Below are 21597 nucleotides of genomic sequence, written 5' to 3'. Positions count from 1 at the left end.
ATGCACTAGCAATATGAAATCACACAAATGAACATCCTCACCTTGCAATTGGATGGTTTGACGCATTAACAAATCTTGCACACCAATACATAAGACAATCGTATCAGTTCAAGTCTAAGGATCAGTTAGACAATCGCAACTTAATGACAAGATCATTATCCACAATGTCATGTGATTAGTCATCAGTGTCACATTCAGTGTATTGTTCTCCAACAATCATTCACGAGCTTACTAGAGACATTTCTATATCATATGGTATGTGACTCACCACCCTTAACTATTAGTATTTCATACTAATGAATGTAGTAAATATCGTGTTAGTTCATAATTGACTAATGAGAGTCCCCATCTAATTAATTTAAGGATCAGGAATATTTAAGAAATCCCATCACTAAAGAATCTCGTCACATATTCCTAACATCTTAAGAATCAAACTCTCAAATAAGAAATTCAAGAACTCATTCATATAACAAACTAGAGAGTTTAATGAATGATGATAAACTTGCATTTTATTAAAATATACAAAGATACATCAAATTTATTTTACAACACATGGTAGATGTAATCTAAATCTAGCATTAGGACAGAACACTAACAGTTCGCCGATGATGGAAGCAGTCAGTTGAAGAAGACGATCTGACTCCTAGAGAAATTGAAAGTGAACCGACAGTGTCGAAGGCACTAACGTCAATAGCAAAACAAGATGTTAGAAGGCCGGCGATGGTAGAGACGATCAATGATGAGCGGTGGTAGAGACTGAAGATGGCAATCGAGCAAGGAGTAAAAAAGCAATGGCGTCAGTTGACGGTATCTACAATGGTAGATACCGATGATAAGGGAAGGCTAAGGGACGGTCTATAATGGCTGCTCCAAAAATAGAAATCGACGGTAGCAGCTACAACAACGACGGAGGCAACTTGGTCAACGACAACGATGGTTGGTAGCAGTGGCAGTAGCTAGTCAACATGTGTTTTGGTTGAAAGATGATGAAGATGTGTAGATCCAACTGCTGAGATCTGCCAAACGTTGATCGTTTGATTCAATGGCTCTAATATAGTTTGTTAGAATTTTAGATTGAAAACAGACCACAATCAAACCATTAACCACATACATGAGCACATAATGTAACGTGAAAAACCCAAATTAAGAAAAATACGGACAAAAAGAACAAAATACCACTAATTTGATATTGGTACTTAAAAAATGATATTGCTACACTAATTTTTGAATATTAGACACCTATTATAGACATAAAATCATCTTTGGTGTACATAAGAAATTATATCTTAATCAAAAGATGATTTAAAAATATATTTCTTCATATTAGATAAATTTTAATCAAAATCAAATTTAACAATATTCTAATTATAGTCAAATTTAGAATCTTAATCATGATCAAATTAGAAATCCAATCAAAGTCAAATTTAAATTTCAGGTCACAATTATAACAGTTATTCTTTATCAACTAAGCTTAAATATTTTTATTTTATTTTAATCATATCGAGAATTGTAATTTTTTTTATTTATTTTATTTCACATGAAGTGGTATTTGATTTAATTCCTTTAACAATTAATATTAAAATTAATTACCCTATAAGCTAAATATCCAAATTTTGTGAAATTATATATATCTTTTTGTTTGAGCTCAATTAACCCACGAGTCCTAAGAACTTTCGCGGATGGGGCCGTGCACCAGCCAGGCTCCCTCGACTGCAAGCCAATGCTAAATGAACAGCCTAGCGCCTGCTTGTCTCTTGGCTGTCACATCTCCACTGTTTGTCTGCTTTATTGCAGGAGACAAAATTCAGTCATTCATCTTATAAGTACATATATTAATATTGATTAACGATAATTAAAAGGCAAACGTATATAACCAGTTCCTCTCTTAGACTCTTACTCTTCCCCCCCACCCAACGAGTAAAGACTACTTCAAAGTTCAAAGTTTGAAAGAAGGGACTTGTACCAAGTCTTTGGTATTTCCTTTCCTCGTTTTACAGTCAAAATTTATCAGGACAAAATAGAATATAATAATAACAATAATATATAACTAATTAGCGAATCAAGAGAAAGGCAGAAAAACAAACATTAATGCATGCAAATATTTCATTTCAATAATTTGGTAGGATAAATAATAATCAGATATGTATAAATGCCCCCATATTTTAGTATTCTTACAAAATTTTGATTTATATAGTTATGCATAGGATTAACATAACAGATAATTTCTTTACCCTTTAATTAATTTTTCATATTCGCCGGATGGATCAATTTTAACAAATCCAATCATATACAGGGAAAATTATCAGAGTCATTCATATATAAAAACCAATTATATATACAAGAGATAAATTAGATAAGCTAATTGTAATCGGTCTCTAATCAAAATCAAACTCAACCTCAACCTCAAAATTAAACTCAAAACGAGTCTTAATTCTTAAGATCTGAATCCTTAAAATGATATATATATATATATTAACAGTTACCATCGCCAAAGAATTAATTAAATTGCAAAAGCAAATTAAGCATTCCTTTATATAATTTCCAAAATTCCAAAGAAAAATTACTTAACTGATGATACATGGAGAACATATGACGATTAATTAATCAAACAAGCTTCCATGATCTGTATCTTTCTTTCGATTGACTGATTTTTTCAATTTTAACACTATGTATTACAAAAAACCCTAACTTGTACAGTTTATAAAAAGCAAAAATGAAGCCAAACCAAAGATATGAATATTGCATGAAAGATCTCCATCAATGAACCCTTAATTCTCTCACAGTACTCGAGTGCACCAAACCGCCACGATCCATCTTCTTGCTTCTGGGTCGAAGCAACTTCGCCCAGAACCCTTCCTTCTTCTTCCCATCCCCTTCTCTCCGATTATAAGCAGCCACCATTGATCTACTCTTCCCGAGCACGGAAAGGAACCCTTTTCCATTCAATTCCATTCCACGCCGCTCGTGGATCGGCGAAGCCTCGGACGAAGAATAATGGGAAGACAAGGACGACAAAGAAGAAGAAGAAGAACAGGAAGACGCCGTAGCAACGATGTTATATTTACTACTTCTTTTGGATAGCTGAGAGAGCTTCTCCGACAGGCAAAGCGAGCAAACACCTCCGGCAGGCTGGCGGTGCTTGGGGTGCTTCCGGCAACGGAGCTCCGGCCTGGGGCGGCGGATTTGGCGGCAGTTGGGTTCCATGGATTGGTGTTGGTGAGGTGGTGGGAGAAGCAGCTTAGAAGGTATATATAGAGAGGGAGAGAGTGCGTTTCCATGAGAGTTCAAGTGAGCTTCGTCGCGTGCTTCACAAAAGTGGCTTTTTTGACGGTTTGCGAGTTTGAAAAGTCGGTTTTTGAGAATTTATTAGGTGAACGGTTGGGATCTGAAGGGGCAATGGAGTCGGTGGCTGAGATTTTGTGGGTGGCCTCATTTTATATTTAGAAAATACGTGTTTGGTCTGGTTGAATTAAAAATAAACTATATTTTATTGTGGGGAAGGCTTTTGAGCTCTGTGTTACTTACTGTTACCAACCCAATGCAGTAAAAGCACAGAATAAAATCATTTTTATACAAACCAAACTAATTCCTATACAAAATCGAACAACTCCCCCTTTAATAAAAAAGAAAAAAGAAAAAAGGGTATCAAAAGATTCAAAACTCAACAAACAATTAATTTACACCTAAATACATTACACGATATAATTAACAATTTACTTTAGCCAGGACTAATCACATAATTAAGATGCCAATTAGTTAGATCAAATAAATGGAGTAACTAAAATCTATCAATAATTTTTCACAGAATTATAACTTTCAATCTCTCAAATATATAACTTCTAATATATATAAAAAATCAAATTTCCGTAGCAATAAACTATAATTGGAAAACTTGATTACTAAAATACGTTAGTAGCTAGATCAAATGATGTTTATGTCGCAGAGGCACGAGGAGGGTGTTTAATGAGAAGTTTCTGGGAGTGAGAGAGACAGGTTGAGAGAAGGAAGAGCGAGACAGTGGTGTGACAGGGGGCTGGCAACTCAGCTTTTCGCGAGTCTAATATTAATAATTGATTAATTGCTACATATATACATCGCTAACTCAATCAATCAAAGGTTATTAAGCCATTCCACGAACAAGAAAGAGAGTACGGCGACAATATTCCAGCATTATTATTATTAGCATCGAATATTCGTTGCCACTAAGCTTCCAAATATGCGATTTTTATGGGCATATTGGGTCGTTCCCCGTGTTTTATTATGTTATTGCCGGTGAAGCCTTGTTTTATCGCCAAAACACAAGTTTTTAAAGAAGAAGGGTAGGGCCTAGGGGGGAGGTTTTAAATGAGAATCTTTATAATATGTATTGAGTTATAATTTAGAATGTGACTATATTTTGCATGTAACTAAGTAACTATTAATTCAAAATGAACTTTGTATCAGAAAAATGTTTCATATATTAGCAAGTCGATCAATTCCTAGTATCATTCTATCAACAAGGGTCTTTGAATTAATTGGGTGTGAAAACGAAGACAATTAACTATCACTCTGAATTATCGGAAGAATTCCTAATGCTAATAGCAACCCATCGGATGCATAATCAACACTAACAGCAGCCTGCTCTTGCTTGTCTTATATATATATATATATATATATATGGAGTTCCACAACTTAAAAAAACCACTAAATTTTAAGTTATTGCCTTAAATAATAAAACGATTTCCTTGCACTTAGGATGTCAAGCAATTTATCTTCTTTGATAAGATAGAGCCGAAATATCTTGCAAAAAATACAAACACTTCTCCAAAAACTAGCTAATTAAAAATAAGATGGAAGATGAGTTTTTTTAAAAACAATTATATTTTTTATATTCAAAATTATTTTGTATATAATATTTAGCCAATATTTTCAATATTGACAATTAAACAAGGCATATGAAGTGATTTTAGAATTCAATTGGAGAATACTGCTGAAAGATCACCTAAAAGGGGTGACTTGGATGTATTGAAATTTTTTTGTCATATTAAAAAAAAATATGCATCAATACTAATTTGAAAATATATGTTTCTTAATATAAAATAAGATACAACAGTTCAATATAAATTTATATACATTATTACATTTTTCACAAAGATTATCTCAAGCATATTTTAGACATAATATATATATATATAAGAAGGTGACTGCATTTGAAAATCGGAATAAGAAAATTATTATGTTGGCATAAAAAAGATTCCGTTTGCTTTTCTAAATTTTAACCTTTTAATCTCATGAAAATCATATGCACTAAAGAAGTATGCATACAAGTAATGATTTTAAAAGAAAGTTTTATGCTTGCAATGAAAACCGAAATTGTTATGCTTGAAACTTATGAGTTGAAAACATGTATGTAAACATTGCATTGATAGGTGAAAAATAATATTATCAAAACATAAGAAGCAAATCACAAAACGCAATAATTTAGAGTGATTTTGTAAGCATCCTGCCCGGATATCCCAACTACCTGGACTACCCGAAAAGAAGTGCTTACGGAAGGAAAAAGAATAGAACACAAGACAAAAACAACCATGGCATGCATACACAAGAATTAAAACAATAGAAGCGAAGTTATAGACATGCATGTACTACGGGAATACTGCTAGTACAACGGTCACAAGATAAATAAATGAATACATACTCATGTCCCGACATACATGAGACTCGAGTAATGACCTGGGACAGTAAAAATAATAGAGTAAATCCTATTCAACCATCAGAGTTGACAGGGACTGACGGGACTGCCTCTACAACACACCGACACTGCTGCTAGAAGTTGACTCCCTTACCCTTGACCCATGCTACCACTACCTAGAATGATGGAAAACAAAGTAAGTCGAGAGACTCAGCAAGCATAAAGAAAGAAAGGCTGAAGGCTGTATAGATCCAATAAGCTTTCCCCCAAAACACCAACCCCCAAGCACACACAAGCCATGAGACGCTACCACACAATAGTATAGCATAATGAAAGCACATATCGGTCCTTAGGGCCCACACAAGACACACGACACCCAAGTCTTATACCAACCTGCCGTTACTCTGAAAGGAAACATAAATCTCCAACAAACCTGCGCACGCTGTCTCGGATCGGTGCTCCCGTCACCCGTGTGTCCGCGTCGGTACTCCCGACGCCCGAGCCATAGGCTCCCTCGGAACGGTCCTCCTATCCGAGATCTGATAACTACCAGTAACCATGCAATACACATAAAAATGCAATCGCGTAGTGAGCATCAACGTGATACACTAGCGCCTATACATCCAGGCATCAGGCCATGCTCCGCCCACATAGTAAACCACACGCGATACATATGCCCGTGCTGGATGCAACCTAACCAAGCTAGAATGTCCGTGTCCCAAGCATACTCAATAAATGAATATCCCAACATGCAACCCGTACTCATGCGCATATCGAATCATGAACAGTAATATAATTAATTTAATCGTGTAGTAAATCACATACTGGCAGAGCTAGTCAGCAGTGCCCGGGACCGATCAATGGCCAGTGACTAGGAGTGTTCACCCGACGGTCCATTTTAGGGCCATACAATAGTCTACCCCAACGTCACCAAACAGCCGACCCCTGCCCCACTGCTCAATAGCTCTAACCGAATCATAAATAAACCTGAGAAAACCGTCAATAAGCTTGCATGTCTAGGAATCTAGTCCTCAAGCTGGGTTCAGCATCATTCCGAAAGGAATGGGGGTGGTACAAACCCCCGTAGGCACACAATAAATAAAACTTTAGAAGTCTCGGATTTAATTTAAATTAAGACAAATGAATAATAAATCAATAAATAATGTTAGGCGCCGAATTAGAGTAAGGGAAGAGATAAAATACGAGAAACCACGGAGTCTCTCACGGGAATTAAAGAACACGAGAAGAGGGTTAGGAGCTTACCTGTAATCGACTAATTTCTGCCTCTTTTGTGCTCCCGTTGCGAAGTAAAAAGTTTCTCTAGCAATTAATAAAATCACGACTCACATTAATTAAATCTAACCGTTTAATATAAATAATTTAACCGTCTAAAATCCTACGTAGGCACACTGCAAATAAAATTCCAATAAATCTCATATTTATTTTAAATTAAATCATGCCAATAAAATCCTCATTTCATATAATTAATACGTAAAATCGAAACTAATTAAGGGAAGACATGGGGTTCACAAAATGGAAAAAGATCTCAAGGGTAGCTGGAACTTGCCTTGTTTAAGTTGATTACAACGTTTTTACGCTTGAACGCCACTAAAATAATACATGTTGTAAAATAGATTAAACTCCCAAAATTAACAAAATAGGACCAAAAATAAAACTCTAACCGTACAGAATGTTTAATACATATTTATTTACTCACCTGGCTAATTAAAACTCAATTATATCGCATTTAAACCTGAATTTGCTGCCAAATTCCACCATTTTTCTCACTCTGCGCGAGCTTTATCTTCTTCAAATTTTCTTACTGTTTTTGTTGGTTCGAGACACCCGAATTGGGCTTAAAAAGGGTAAAAAAAATGAGTGGCTAAGGGAGAGCCACGTGGCAGCAGCGGAGGCAGCCGCTGGAGGAACCATCGCCTTAGGCGAAACGATGCTGTTTTGGGCATCATTGCTGATTAAAAATCAACATTTTCCTCCCTTACGTGCGAGCAGAATCGAACCCGCGTCCAGCCGCCCTCGCACGCGACCGCTTGCGCCCGTGCTCACATTCAACATATATGTGCCTTCCATTAAATTTAAAGTGACTTTCTGTCACTTTCGTAAATCAGGTTTCAGTGCCCACTATTTCCATTAATTACACACACCCAGACTCCAATTTTCCTGTTATTACACTTACACCACGACTTTCCAGAAATTCACCCAAATAATTTTATTTTATTATTTTTCTAAATACTTCCTAATAAATAATTATTTTATCAAAATAACATAAATAAACATTTTTCTTAAATCTCCAAATACCCAAATAAATTAATATTTCCTTTAAACCCACAATTACAATAATTAATAATGATTAACCACTTCCAAATAATTTCATTAATTACCTTTACTTTCATATTTCCTCAAACAACATAAATTATTATTTTTTCTTAATTTCTCAAATATTCCATAATGTCCTCAAATACCGGTTTGAATAATTATTATTTATTTTAAAATTTCAGGATATTACAGATTTGGTCAACAAGTTTAGTCCACTATCTTATCTCCTCACTAAGGATTTTAAAAACATCCACTAAGCGATTGTAGCTTTTAGGAATCAACTATAACTCATGCATAGTTTTTATAAGTTTAATTGAAATCTCAACTTTTCATGGGATAAGTAAGAACCACAACTTTTATATGAACAACTGTAACCCATGTTTTTGCGAATTAAGTAATGACTCCAATTTTTTCAAGACACTCAACCATAACCATTGTCTTTCAAATATGAGGCGTAACCTGTGATTTTATGGACAAAGCAGATATTAACATACTTTTTTCAAAAGATAAGGTAGAACCTTACAATTACTTATTGGAAAGAAAAGTGACAAGGAAAGTTCACAACAAAGATTCCCTCAAAGAATAAGAAATATAGCACATGAGGGAATAAACAAGAAAAGTGAGAATAAAATGAATAATAGAGCATTCCACTCCTTTGTTCCTAATTTTTTATTCAAGAAGATTTACTTGAGGCTCGTTGAACTGAAGGAAAATGATCATGTAAGACTATTACTCAAACAATGAACTTTGGCCTGAAAATGAATTCAATTTGGCTGTGTTTAGGTTTAGGTTAGCTCGACATTGTCTTATACTCACTGGATAATAACAACTTGATCTCTTACAACACTTGGCCTTTTATAGAAGTTTTGAGACTTGGGTCTTGCCTTGTTACTTGTACATACTCGCAGTTGGCACACGTCAACTCCCAGTCCGAAGATCGCACTGCGAGCTTGGAGGCTTATGTTATATGTATTTCCTGCACCACTCCTTATGGGCCGGACTCAATCCAATAGGTCGGCCCAATCGCCCGAAGCCTAGAAGCTCTAGGCAATCTCGTCAAAAAAAGCTCACACACCACCGAAATTCGAAGCTCATAAAGCGAGCTCCTTGCGAGCTTCCGGCAAAGCTCCTAGTAAGCTCTCAGCAATCGACCTAACGAACTCTCAATAAAACCCCCAGTTCCCTGGATCGATCAGCTCGCTGGCCAAAAAAACATCATAAATGACAAAGCTGCTGAACAACCAGAAGCAAGGCCTATTTACTTTATTTGAAATAGACCATACTTCTCAAAATGAGGATCCCACTCTTGGTTTTATGCAGATGATAAGGACTATTTGTCCCCCATTATATAATCTTTATATTTCTATATTTTATCCAAATTGTAAAAACCCCTCATTATAAATAGGAGTTAGAGATATCCTAAGGGGGGCAAAGAGAATAATCAGATACTGCCACTCTAAAAGAATAATCAGAGTGCGGTCGTGGAGTAGGCATCGTTTTAGCTGAACCACGTGAAAATTGCTTGTGTTCACTCATATTTGAGATCTTTGTTTTCTTCTTCTTGACATTTCGGATTCACTCACCGCGGTCCAAAACGAATCACAGTTGACTGAAGTCGAACGTCGACAATAATCATATACTCGACTATTTTCAAAATATACTAGAATATAAAATTAGCAAACTTAAGAGCATTTCAAAATATTTTAAAAATTATTAATAAATTAAATTTACTAAAAAATATTTTTTTAAAAACTACTTTCTCAATAAATCAAAATACAAATTTCTCAATAATTATCGATCATCAATGGAGCTTACTTCTAGCATTGCTTTTCAGCTTGATTGTGGTGGCAAAGACAATTGTTTTCTATGACAACAATACTGAGGGCGATTTTATGTTATTCCTCTTTCTATATTCTATCTATCTATCCCTTTTCCTTTTTTCTCCAACTGAAAATTCATGTCTTGCTTTGCTAGAATTAAGAACCAAGGGTGCATTTGATTGTAAGTATGAAATTTAGGTAGATAGAAAATATTTTCTAGGCAATTGAATTGTCTAGAATTAAATTCCAGGATAAATGTCAATTGAAGTTGTTTGATTGACTTAAATTTCTACCTAAAATTATTATATTTTTTCAATTTTGGTGTTTGATTTTCATACATATATACGTGTATATATATAAATATGGATGCAAGTCGAATGGTGGTTTGATGTTGACAGTGATGAGGAAGAAGTCGAAGATAATGACTTTAGCAGGGGTGACATTGTGCGAGTACAAATCGAAGGGGAATCGAAAGAGGGTTGAATCGGAGCTTAAATTTGACAAAGACGACGATGAAGACGAAGATGAAGGAGAAGGGCCGTTGTCACTGGCCACCGTTACCATCATCACAGTCACTGTGTAACACCCTAGCCTCTTCAGGGCATTATATCATATGTTAGGATTTTTTTTTTATATACATGAAACACACTAAAATCCTCAACACATTCGCATGATAATAACAATTCCCAAAATTAATAATAAGAAAATAAAATTCATAATTACTAGCAAAATAAGATCGAAACCTAAAAAAAAATATAACACGCATGGTTTCGCACATATCGTTTGCCCATCACATCATTATAGTGACCATTTTAACCTCATAACATAATTAAAAGATACAACTGGGATTTTGCCCTATATAGGGCCCACAGTAATGTCCATCACGATCATGGTTCAACCACGCCCTTACCCTTCCAATTGGTCGACTCGTCTGGAATGTGGAATATTCTAGGGACATACGTCCAACATTAGAAGATGAATCTTCTAAGTGAGGGTTAAAATGACAATTACATGAATGCATGATGCAGTAATGTAAATGAATACATACTCCAGTGTAACTTCCCTGGCCCACCGGCACAACACAGAACCTTAGGCAGAATCCCGACCTGCTTTCAAGATAATCCTAACGTTGTGCCATCATCTGCCCTTAAGGAATTACGACTACACTATTAAGGCGACATCTTAATCCCATGCACGAGTATCAATATGCCAATAATATCATGTCATACAAAAATTATATTCCATCAATGCAATAATACATGTATAAATATGACAGAATGCTCATATAATACATATAACTTAGCCACTATCATGGTAATCATGCTTAACATAGAAAATACATAGCATGTATAAGCTTTCGGAGTAAAACCACTCACTTTGAACAAAAATTCGACTTATCTCAGAATACGTGTCAACCTAAAAAATCATCTGAATCCTCAAACTCCTTAGCCAATAATTTCCAACTAAAATCAATAATGTAATTTTTCTAGAATTTTTCATAATTTTTCTCTAATTTTCTTATTTTCCTCTATTTTTCATAGTCATAAATTCTTCCAAAATTCAAAATAAATACCTAATCAAGTAATTTCTTAAATGGTTCTTCATACAAATTCCTAAATAATCTCTAGAAATTTTCTGGGAATTTTTCAAAACCTCTCACTATTTTTTTCTAATTAGGTTTCCTTTCAAAAATTCAAAATAATTATTTTCTCACGAAATTTTCAAAATAAAAATTCATAAACGAAAATTATTCCTTTTTCCTGTATTTCTGGATATTTTTCCAGAATTGTATCCATCATATTTCTATTTTTACTCTATTTTTATTTTTTTTAGCATTTAAAAAATAATAAAAATTATCTCTGATCGTCTTCTCCAGTGCTGGCACACCAGAAAATTAAATGGACTATACCAAAAGATAGCTTACCTTGATTTGATCACTCTATCCAAACTTGAGCTTGAAACAACACCCGAAAGACTTTCCTCCGAGCAAAAATCAGTCTGGCTCTAATGAAATTCGATTTTTCCGGCGAAACTCCGATCACCCCTCAAATGAATTCCAAAATAGCTCAAAATTTTCAGAAATGATTCTCACCTCATGGGAAACAAAAGTCCTATGGTTTGGTGCCTCAATTTGTTAAAAAATGAGATCGATTTGAAACTCAAATCTTGCAAAACCTTCAGCCATTATATCCTCTATTTATCGCCAAATTCGAACTCCAAAACGACGGATCTTGCTTCACCCAAAGCCACTAAGACTTTCTCGTGCCCTGGGTCGGTCCAAAATGAACTGAAAGTTACCCAAAAGCTAATTTATAGAGGATAAATTATAGTTACTTTCGGTCAAAAATTTGGCCGTTTTCGACCAAGCCAAGGCCAATTGTCAACCAAGATTGATTCTGGGACCTTACCCAGACATCCCTTGCCACTTTCTTGGGTCTTCTGCCACCGAATTCAGTGATGGAAGGGTGGCCAGAAGCTTGGTCTGCCATAGCAACTTCCAAGTTTTAAAAATTGCACTTTTGCCCATTCATTTTGACTTCTTTACATTTTGGCCATTCCATGAAACCCCTGAACTTTCTATAACTTCCATTGAGTCTCTCAAGATTTGAAATCTTCATTTCTTCCTTTAAGATTCCGAAAAAATGGCATTTCGACCTCACTCGGGCAAATTTGAGAAATTGCACTCAGGCCCGAACCTTCATTTTGTTCGTAAATTCTTTTATTTTTTCTTGAAACCACTGAAGGGTTGTTCTACATACTAAATATGAACTTTCTTGGGGTTCCGTTGATCTCTCGAAAGGCTCCTATGATAATTCAATTTTTCAGCCTGAATCATTGCTGTATTTTAACTGTACCGAAAATCATTCTTGATTCAATTTCTCTCGATGCTAAAAATCATTTCTTTATATTCTTAATAGGTATATGCCTATTTTTTTAGGTATATGAGCCCTCGAGCATTCCATCTAATCGATTCGGACATTTTCTCGGGATATTTTGATACCAATTTCATTTGAAACCTCATACTTCTTACCCAAAAGTTTTTCGGGTATTACACACTGGCTACCACTGCTGAGCTTCCCCTATGACCATCGTCATTTACCCCTTGGTCGCTGGTCTCGTTTGCCCTCTAGTTTGATCGCCATCTCTCTCGCTCAGACCACTGGGTCGAGCTTCCGCTCATCCTCGCGATCGCCAGTCGCACTTCTCCTATTCCTCCATGTTAGGAAATATAGAACATAGAAGATGGAGGAAATCACACACTCAAGACCACCTCAATTGAATAACCAACTTGGCTGTTAAATAGCCTTACAAAAGAAACTAAAATAAGCAAATATAGGCCACGTTTACAACTGTTCTATCGTGGCAGTAAGACTAAATCAACAATTAACATATACCAAAATAAAAGGGTGGTGATAACTAACCACTTGACCATTACATTAAATATAAAACTAACATTTCCTTTCTCAAACTGAATGCTATGGGCTTCAGTTCATATCATTCCCAGCATAGACTCCCAATTATTCTCGCGGCTTGACAAAGGTGTTCAACTTGAGTGGCTTAGTCATTATATCAGCAATTGATCTTGTGTATCACAGTGCACCAACTCCACAATACCATCCTTTATAAGATTTCGAAGAAAATGAAAACGAACATCTATGTGCTTGCTTCGACCATGCATTACAGCATTCTTGGAAAGCTTGATTGTAGAGCTACTATCACATTGAATTACACATGACTTACTTTGATTTTGATCGAGTTTTCCCAGAACTCTTTTTAGCTATATTACCGGACATGCACATGAAGTTGCAGTAATGAACTCTGTCTTTGTGGTAGATAGACTCACCACTGGTTGTTTTTTTGATGACCAAGAGATTGCCCTTGAACTCAATAGAAAAACATAGCCTGATGTACTCTTTCTATCTTCTAAATTACCAGCATAGTCACTATTAGTGTAAGCAACTAGTTCATCTTCTCCTCCATTTCTATAAAAAATCCCAAAATCAGTTGTTCCTTTTAAATAACGCAACACCCTTTCTGCTATCTGTAGATGTAGTTCAGTAGGATTCTCCATATACCTACTAATGATGCTTACTATAAACATTAATTCTAGTTGAGTGGTTGTGAGGTACATGAGACTTCCTATAATCTGCTTATAGTAAGTCTTGTCCACTTTAACTCTTCATTCATCTTTCACAAGCTTGCAACCAGGAACAATGGGATTAAAAACATAATTACTTTTATCCATTCCAAACCTATATAATACCTCAGAGGCTTATTTCTTCTGGTTAACAAAAATTCCATTAGACTTTTGCAAAACTTCAAGACCAAGGAAGTACCTCATCCTACCAAGATGAGTCATATCAAACTCATGCTTCATTGAATGTTTACATTCTGTAAATATTGATTCATCATTTCCAGTAAAGATTAGATCATCGACATATAAACTTACGATCAAAATTTTACCTTTCTTGTTAGTCTTGATGAATAGAGTATGCTCATAGTCACACTTTTCAAACATTTCCTTCATGAAATATGCTTCCATGCGACTGTACCAAGCACAGGGTGCTTGCTTAAGCCCATAAAGTGCCTTTTTTAGCTTATAAACTTTTTGCTCATTTCCTTTTTGCACATAACCACAAGGCTGCTCCACAAAGACCTCTTCATTCAACTCACCATGTAAGAATGCAAATTTTACATCCAATTGATAAATGGACCACCCTTTTTGAGTTGCAAGTGCAATCAGCAAATGGATTGTCTCCATATGTGCCACAGGTGCAAAAACTTCAATATAGTCCATCCCATATTGTTGTGTGTAACCTTTTGCTACAAGCCGAGCTTTGTGCTTTTCTATTTCTCCATTTTCATTTAGCTTGGTCTTATAAACCCACTTTACTCCAATTGTCTTTCCTCCCTTAGGTAATTCTATTAATTCCCAGGTACCATTTTTCTTTATTGCTTCCATTTCCACATCCATAGCTGTCTTCCATTTCTCACTTTTAACTGCTTCGTCAAAATAAATAGGATTAGCAATTGCAAACATGGCAAGGTGAACTTCATTTTCTTTCTCGGAAAAACCTTCTCCAGTTTCATAATTTCTCATCCAGACAGGTGGTCTGCGACTTCTTGTAGTAAGTTGAGAATCTATTTTAGCAGCAGCATCATCTGCATTTACTGCTGCATTTTCTTCTACATCACATCAACATTTAATTCATTTTCTTCTTCATTTACAATTACTGCTTCTTTAGAATCACCCCATTCCAAATCACATATAATACATGGTTCATACTTCTTATCCCAATCCCAATGCTTGTCTTCCTTAAATACAACATCTCTACTGATAATAATCTTTTGCAAAATTGGATCATAAAGTCTGTAAGCCTTTGATTCTTCACTAACTCCCAACAAAACACAACTGAAACTCTTGTCATCTAGCTTAGTTCTCTTATTGTCAGGAATATGAACATGAGAAATGCATCCAAAAACTCTAAAATAATCAACTAAAGGCTTAACTTTACTCCAAGCTTCTTCTGGGGTCTTGTTTTGAACTGCGAAAGTTAGACTTCTATTTAGAACATGCACTGTCCAATTTACTACTTTAGGCCAAAAAGTCTTGGGAAGTTTCTTCGCTGCCAACATACTTCGAACCAGATTCATGATAGTTCTATTCTTGCGTTCCGCAACACCATTATGTTGGGGTGTATATGCAGTTGTTAGCTGTCGTTGTATGCCATTTACATCACAGAAGGTTACAAATTCCTGGGATGTAAACTCAACTCCACGATCAGTTCGCAGGCTTTTCAGAAAAGAATTGGTTTCCTTCTCAACACAAGTCTTAAAATTCTTGAAAATAGTAAAGGCTTCTGATTTTTCTACCAAAAAATAAACCCATGTTTTTCTACTAAAATCATTAGTGAAAGTAAGCAGGTACCTTTTGTTGCTGTTAGACATGGGTGTAATGGGTCCACAAATGTCTGCATGCACTAATTGAAGAATCTCTGCAACTCGCCAGGTACTTCTCTTTGGAAATAAATCCCTGTGTTGTTTCCCTACCAAGCAATCCTTGCATAACTTGGAGGGAGGTTGAAGTTGTGGTAATCCATTTACCATTTGTTTTTTCTGAAGAGTCTTTAAACCTTTAAAACTCAAATGTCCATATCAACAATGCCAAAGCTGCACAATATCTTTTGTGATTGTGTTGAATCAAGTGGATACTATAGGCTGAGATAAAGCATGCAAGACAAACATCCAATTTGAAGACATTTTCGATTCCATAATCAAACCTTTTTGTGAATGGAACACCTTACATTTGCCATGTTGAAATAAAATAGTAAGACCTTTTTCTTGCAACTGTCCAATACTTAGCAGATTACTCTCCAGCTCGAGTACATAGAATACACTTGTAATGATTTGAGTTATGCCATTCATTTGCAACCTAACATTTCATTTTCCTAGAATAGCCATACTTGTGTTGTTGCCAAGCTTCATAGAGTCTCAAAAATTCCCATCAAGATTTGAGAAATATTCCTTCTTTCTACACATATGATTGTTGCATTCGGAGTCTAGAAACCATACATCTTCTCTACTAGCTTTGTTCAGATCCACATATGTCATTAACAACATCTCTTCTTGATTCTCTACATAATTTGCCTCTGTTTCTTTGCTTGGACATTTCCATGCAAAATGTCCTAACTTGTGACAATTATAGCATTCCATTGTAGCCTTATCAAAAACCCTCTTATTTCAACCTCTTCCTCTTCCTCTTCTTCTATAATTGCCACGACCACGACCTGAGTGATCACCATGAGTAATCTTCAAGACTTGTTCTTCCTCAACATGGGAACTCATGCGTTGTTCATGCACAATTAGGCTACTTTGCAGTTCATCAATGGTTAGAGTATCAATATCTTTAGATTCCTCAATGGAACACACAACATAATCAAACTTAGGAGTCATGGATCTTAAAATTTTCTCAACAAAATCAGTATTACCCTTATCCATTTGCTTTCATCTTGTTGCTGATGGTAAGAATGCGAGAAAAATACTTATTCACAGTTTCTCCAGTCTTCATATGAAGAACTTCGAACTCCTTTTGAAGAGCTTGTAGATTTCCACGCCTTACTCGTGATGTACCTTGATTTTTCTGCTTCATAGAGTCCCATATATCCTTCGAAGTCTTCTTATTAAGAATTGTCTCTAGGATAGAATGATCTAATGCCTGAAATAGATGGTTCTTTGCTTTCAAATTCTTCAACAACTAGTTTTTAATATGCTTCCTCTGTGCATTAGTGAGAACAACACCTTATGCTACTGCTGGAACCGCAGGAACGCCATTTTCCACCAACCCCCAATACTCATTTGATCGCAAGAAGTTCTCCATGAGCATCACCCAATGATCATAATACCCATCAAACTTCTGAACGGCTGGCTGTACAAACGAACTCTCTGTCGCCATTTGTAGATTTCTCGTAGAAGACTGTTTCTTTTATTTAACCAGGCCCCTGTTATGGAGCTTTGATACCAATTGTTAAGAAATATAGAACAGAGAAGATGGAGGAAATCACACTTAAGACTACCTCAATTGAATAACCAACTTGGCTGTTAAATAGCCTTATAAAAGAAACTGAAATAAGCAAATATAAGCCACGTTTACAACTATAATACCCAAGAAATTTGGATTAGTTGAAAATGAGCGTTTTATTAGAAAAACGAAATTTCGAGGAAGATTGGTATCTAAATAGCTCAAAAAATTGATCGAATCGACTGTAGGGAGTGCCCTGGAGTCGAGATGCCAAAGGAAAATGATATGGTCGTGATGAGTATTTCGTGATTTATGACATTGAAAGAAATGAGATCAGGAACAATTTTCGGTACAGTTAAAATGCAGCTGCCAATTAGGCTGCAATATCAAATTGTTATAGACAACTTCCAGGAAGTCAACAGAAATTTGAGGGGGTTTCGATTTTTCATAAAGAACAACCCTTAAGTGGTTTCAGAAAGAAACAAAAAGGTCTAGGGCCAAAACGAAGATTCGGGCCTAAGTGCGATTTTTGGAAATTGCCCGAGGAAGGTCAAAATGATGTTTTTTTGGAATCTTCAGGGGTCAAATGGACGTTTTAGGACTTGAGGGACTTATAGGAAATTATCAAAAGTTAAGGGGCTTGGTGAAAAATGGCCAAAATGAGAAAATCAAAATCAGTGGGGTAAAAGTGCAAAAACTCGAAAATGGCAACATGGGGAAATCTGAATAGCACATGGCCGGTCGGCCATGGCCGATTTCAGCCACAGGGATGGCACGAGGATTGCTCAGGGATGAATTTTGATGAAGGCGTGGCTGACAATGGCCACAGAGGCGACCGAATTTCAAGAAAAATCAACTGAAAAATAGGGTCGTTTTTATCAAAACCTGCAAGTGATGATGGTGGTTGGTTGAGGCTGCTTGAAGGCTGATCGAGGGGAGGTAAAGCCTCCTAAGGGGTTGGGTAAGGCGGCCAAGAGCGTTTCATCGCTCGATTTTACCTATAAATAGGGCAAGGGTTTGGTCAAAAATAGGGGAGAAATGAGCTTCAAATCAGTCGTGTTATTGAACGAATTGGAACTCCAAAATAAGGGGCTTTTGGTGTCCATAGACTAAGGATGCATTTTGGAGAATTTGGGGCATTTTCATGGAGGTTTGAAAGTGTTTAGAAGGTCGCCGAAGATGAAGGGCGGACGCCGTGGCCGAGACTTCAAGCGGTCGGTTGACGGCCCTCCAGTGCTCCTTTCAGCCTCCAAGGTATGCCATCTAAATTGATTGAAGAAGAAGAAGACGCTGGTGGAGAGAACTAGAATCGACGGCATGGCCGTCGGCCGAGAAGACGACCGGCACGCGCGGGTCTTCACTCGCCGCCACTCACCCTAGCCCGTGCGGGCCCAAGGAGCATCCAAAAAGTTCGGGAAAAATCTTGAAAAATCTAGAAAAATGTTTATCGATGTCTGTGCAAAAAGTTTTAAAGTTGGGATTCCTGATATCTCAGTTTTAGCATCAAAGAGCCTCGTTTTGAGTGAAAACGCAACATTTGAGTAAGTTTAGTATTTTTCCTTTGAAGTTCATAGCCTATGCTAAATTGTTGTGGAATTATATTTGAGAAAAAAGTCTCGATGGTATTTATTGGGATTTTTAGAAGGAAAAATGAGAGAAAATGAAGGAAAAATAAAATAAATGGAATATTGAGGATATTTAGTGATTAAATATCATTTTTATGATTGACGTGATCGAGAAAAATTGATTGGTATAACTTTTGAGAGTTGGCAGGAGATTCGAGGTCAGGCACGCATATCGAGGCAACACGCGCTTTTCGAGATGTCTTAATTTTTGGGTAAAGGTGAGTGGTTTTCTCACAAGAACTTATATTTATGATATTATTGTTATATATGCATGCTGCTTATGAATGCAATATTCATTTTGTCATATTATATGGAAAGTCGTGATAATTGCATGGCACGATATTATTATCACATTGATATTTGTGCATGGAAATGGGATATCGCCCTCAGAGTGTAGCCGTAATTCCACTTGGGCAATGATGGAATAATGTTAGGCTTATCCTGCAGAGGTTTGGGATTTGCCTAGGATTCTGTGCCGAGCTAGTGGGCTTAGGAAGTCACATTTGTCGTGCCGAGCAAATGTTGTTCATGTTATCGCATCATGCATTTATATATATGTTTTTGAACTCTCACTAGAAGATTCATCTTCTAATGGGTTATTCCCCTAAAACATTCAACGTTTCAGTTTAGACTTGCAGCTTAGGCAAAGAGCAGGTTGAGATGAGACAACACGTGATGGCGTGGCCGATGGATTCAGCGAACTGATTCGGATATATTTTAACTTATACTTTATTGATGATTAGTCTTGTTGAATGTTTATGGAATCTCCATATATTTTATATTTGAGAATATGATGTAAAATATGATACGGATTCTTTATGATATAACAGAAAGTGAATTCAGGTATGTACCATATCAGGTTTCGATTATCGCTTCCGCGTTGTGAATGATTTGTTGGGGGTTTTGTTTGAAATTCGGTACTTAAGGTTTAAGTTATGTACCGAGAAAGAAAGAAAAAAATAATTTACGTTTAATTTAGGCCCCAGCATAGTGACATGCTCGGTAAGAGAAAAGCGGGGTGTTACAACAATTGTTGTATCATGGTAGTAAAACTAAATCAACAATTAACAGATACCAAAATAAAAGGGTGGTGATAACTAATCACTTGACCACCATGTTAAATATAAAACTAACACTCGAGACCACCAAGCACTATTATTCTCCTCTGCCAGATCAAGGTTTCGAATGATTTGCAAAGAAGAAGACTTAAGTTGATTTTCCATTTTTTTGGAAAATCTATTCTAGCCCCCCATAGAAAAATATTTTTCAGTAAAAATGGAAAATGGGTATCACGTGACTCAAAATGAGAAAATAATTTATGTAAAAAAATTAACTAATTAAATACCTCAAAAATTAGAATTTGAGTGAAAACCTTTTATAAAAAAAATGTGCAATTAAAGACACCCTATCCTAAGTGATTTGCGTTCATGTCTCTTGAACTTAGAGAAGGTTAGGTGGGCAATAACTAGCCATCGTCGTAGCTAGTGACTAAAAAGGAAGGGGAGGGGGGGGTGAAGAAAAAGGTATTTTGGTTGTCATATATTTTTTAAATTGTTAAGGACGTCGTTATTATTTTAAAAACATAAAAATAGTTTTTTGAAATTGAAGTAAACTGAAAAATTAATTATTAGAATTTAAAAAAAAAAAAAAGAAGCAAACTACACAATCAAAAGAAGACAATTGGCGCCACGTGAGATGACAATCATATCGTAGCACCTGTGGAGAAATCAAATCAAGAGTAAACAAAGGCCTTCCGTGTTGGCAGGCAGCATGGACTCCAAGAAATTAGTCAATGTTACAAAATCCGATTAAATCAAAAATTTGTAAAAAGGGCCCAACTAAAAAAATGTTATTAAGGGTTAAATATAATTTAATAAATATAAATTAAAATGTCTTACTCTCTGCACCTAATTCGGCAATGGGATGCACCCACACCTTCCCCAACTTATTGAGTTAAGCATCAAAAGATGTTCTGCATGGGCTTTTATCATCACGGATTATAGCATGAACCTTTTTGTGGGGGTGGATTGGATTGGATTGCTTTGGCCTTATAAAGGGTGGATTGGATTGCTTTAGGATGGAAATAATGGAAGACCCTTCTCAAACAAACAAAAAAAAACATTAGGGCATAGTCAATTGTAGGAAATATTTTTTGAAACTTTTAATTTTTTATTAAATAATTGAATCTCTCATTAAGAAATAGAAAACTCGATTTTTTTTTATGATTTTTCAACTTTGTGCTATGAATTAGAAAATATCAAAAATTCTTAATTTTCTAAAATTAAGAATAGTTTAAATTGTTATATATTGAAGTAAACTGAAAAATTGTTAGGGACGTCGTTATTATTTTAAAAACATAAAAATGCTATAGCATTTTAAAATATTAAATGTTAAAACATTTTTAATTGTAAAATTAGAGGTAAAAACTGGAGGGTGTTTTCTGAAATTTAATGGAACCTTAACTTTCCACTTCAAGTAGTAGTATAGGGAATCCTGCTGCTAGATGCAAGATTTTTTAAAAATTTTCTCTACTTATTGTTGGTTTTAGTAAACTTGTATTTGTTAATGATTGTTGTTATGAATTTGAATAGAAAATAAACCATCAACCACACATACGAATACAAAATT

General features: G+C 35.6%; 1 protein-coding gene across 1 annotated transcript; it reads right to left on the bottom strand.

Annotated features, from left to right (window-relative positions):
• Positions 1 to 2496: 2496 nt before the first annotated feature.
• LOC127800169 (uncharacterized) lies at positions 2497 to 3245 on the bottom strand. The gene has a single exon (XM_052334626.1). It carries the CDS (start codon positions 3202 to 3204, stop codon positions 2758 to 2760), a length of 447 nt encoding a protein of 148 aa, XP_052190586.1. The 5' UTR covers positions 3205 to 3245; the 3' UTR covers positions 2497 to 2757.
• Positions 3246 to 21597: the final 18352 nt, after the last annotated feature.

This window comes from Diospyros lotus, chromosome 4 (genome assembly GCF_014633365.1).
Source record: "Diospyros lotus cultivar Yz01 chromosome 4, ASM1463336v1, whole genome shotgun sequence".
Taxonomy (NCBI): domain Eukaryota; kingdom Viridiplantae; phylum Streptophyta; class Magnoliopsida; order Ericales; family Ebenaceae; genus Diospyros; species Diospyros lotus.
This window is presented reverse-complemented; position numbering and strand designations above follow the sequence as displayed.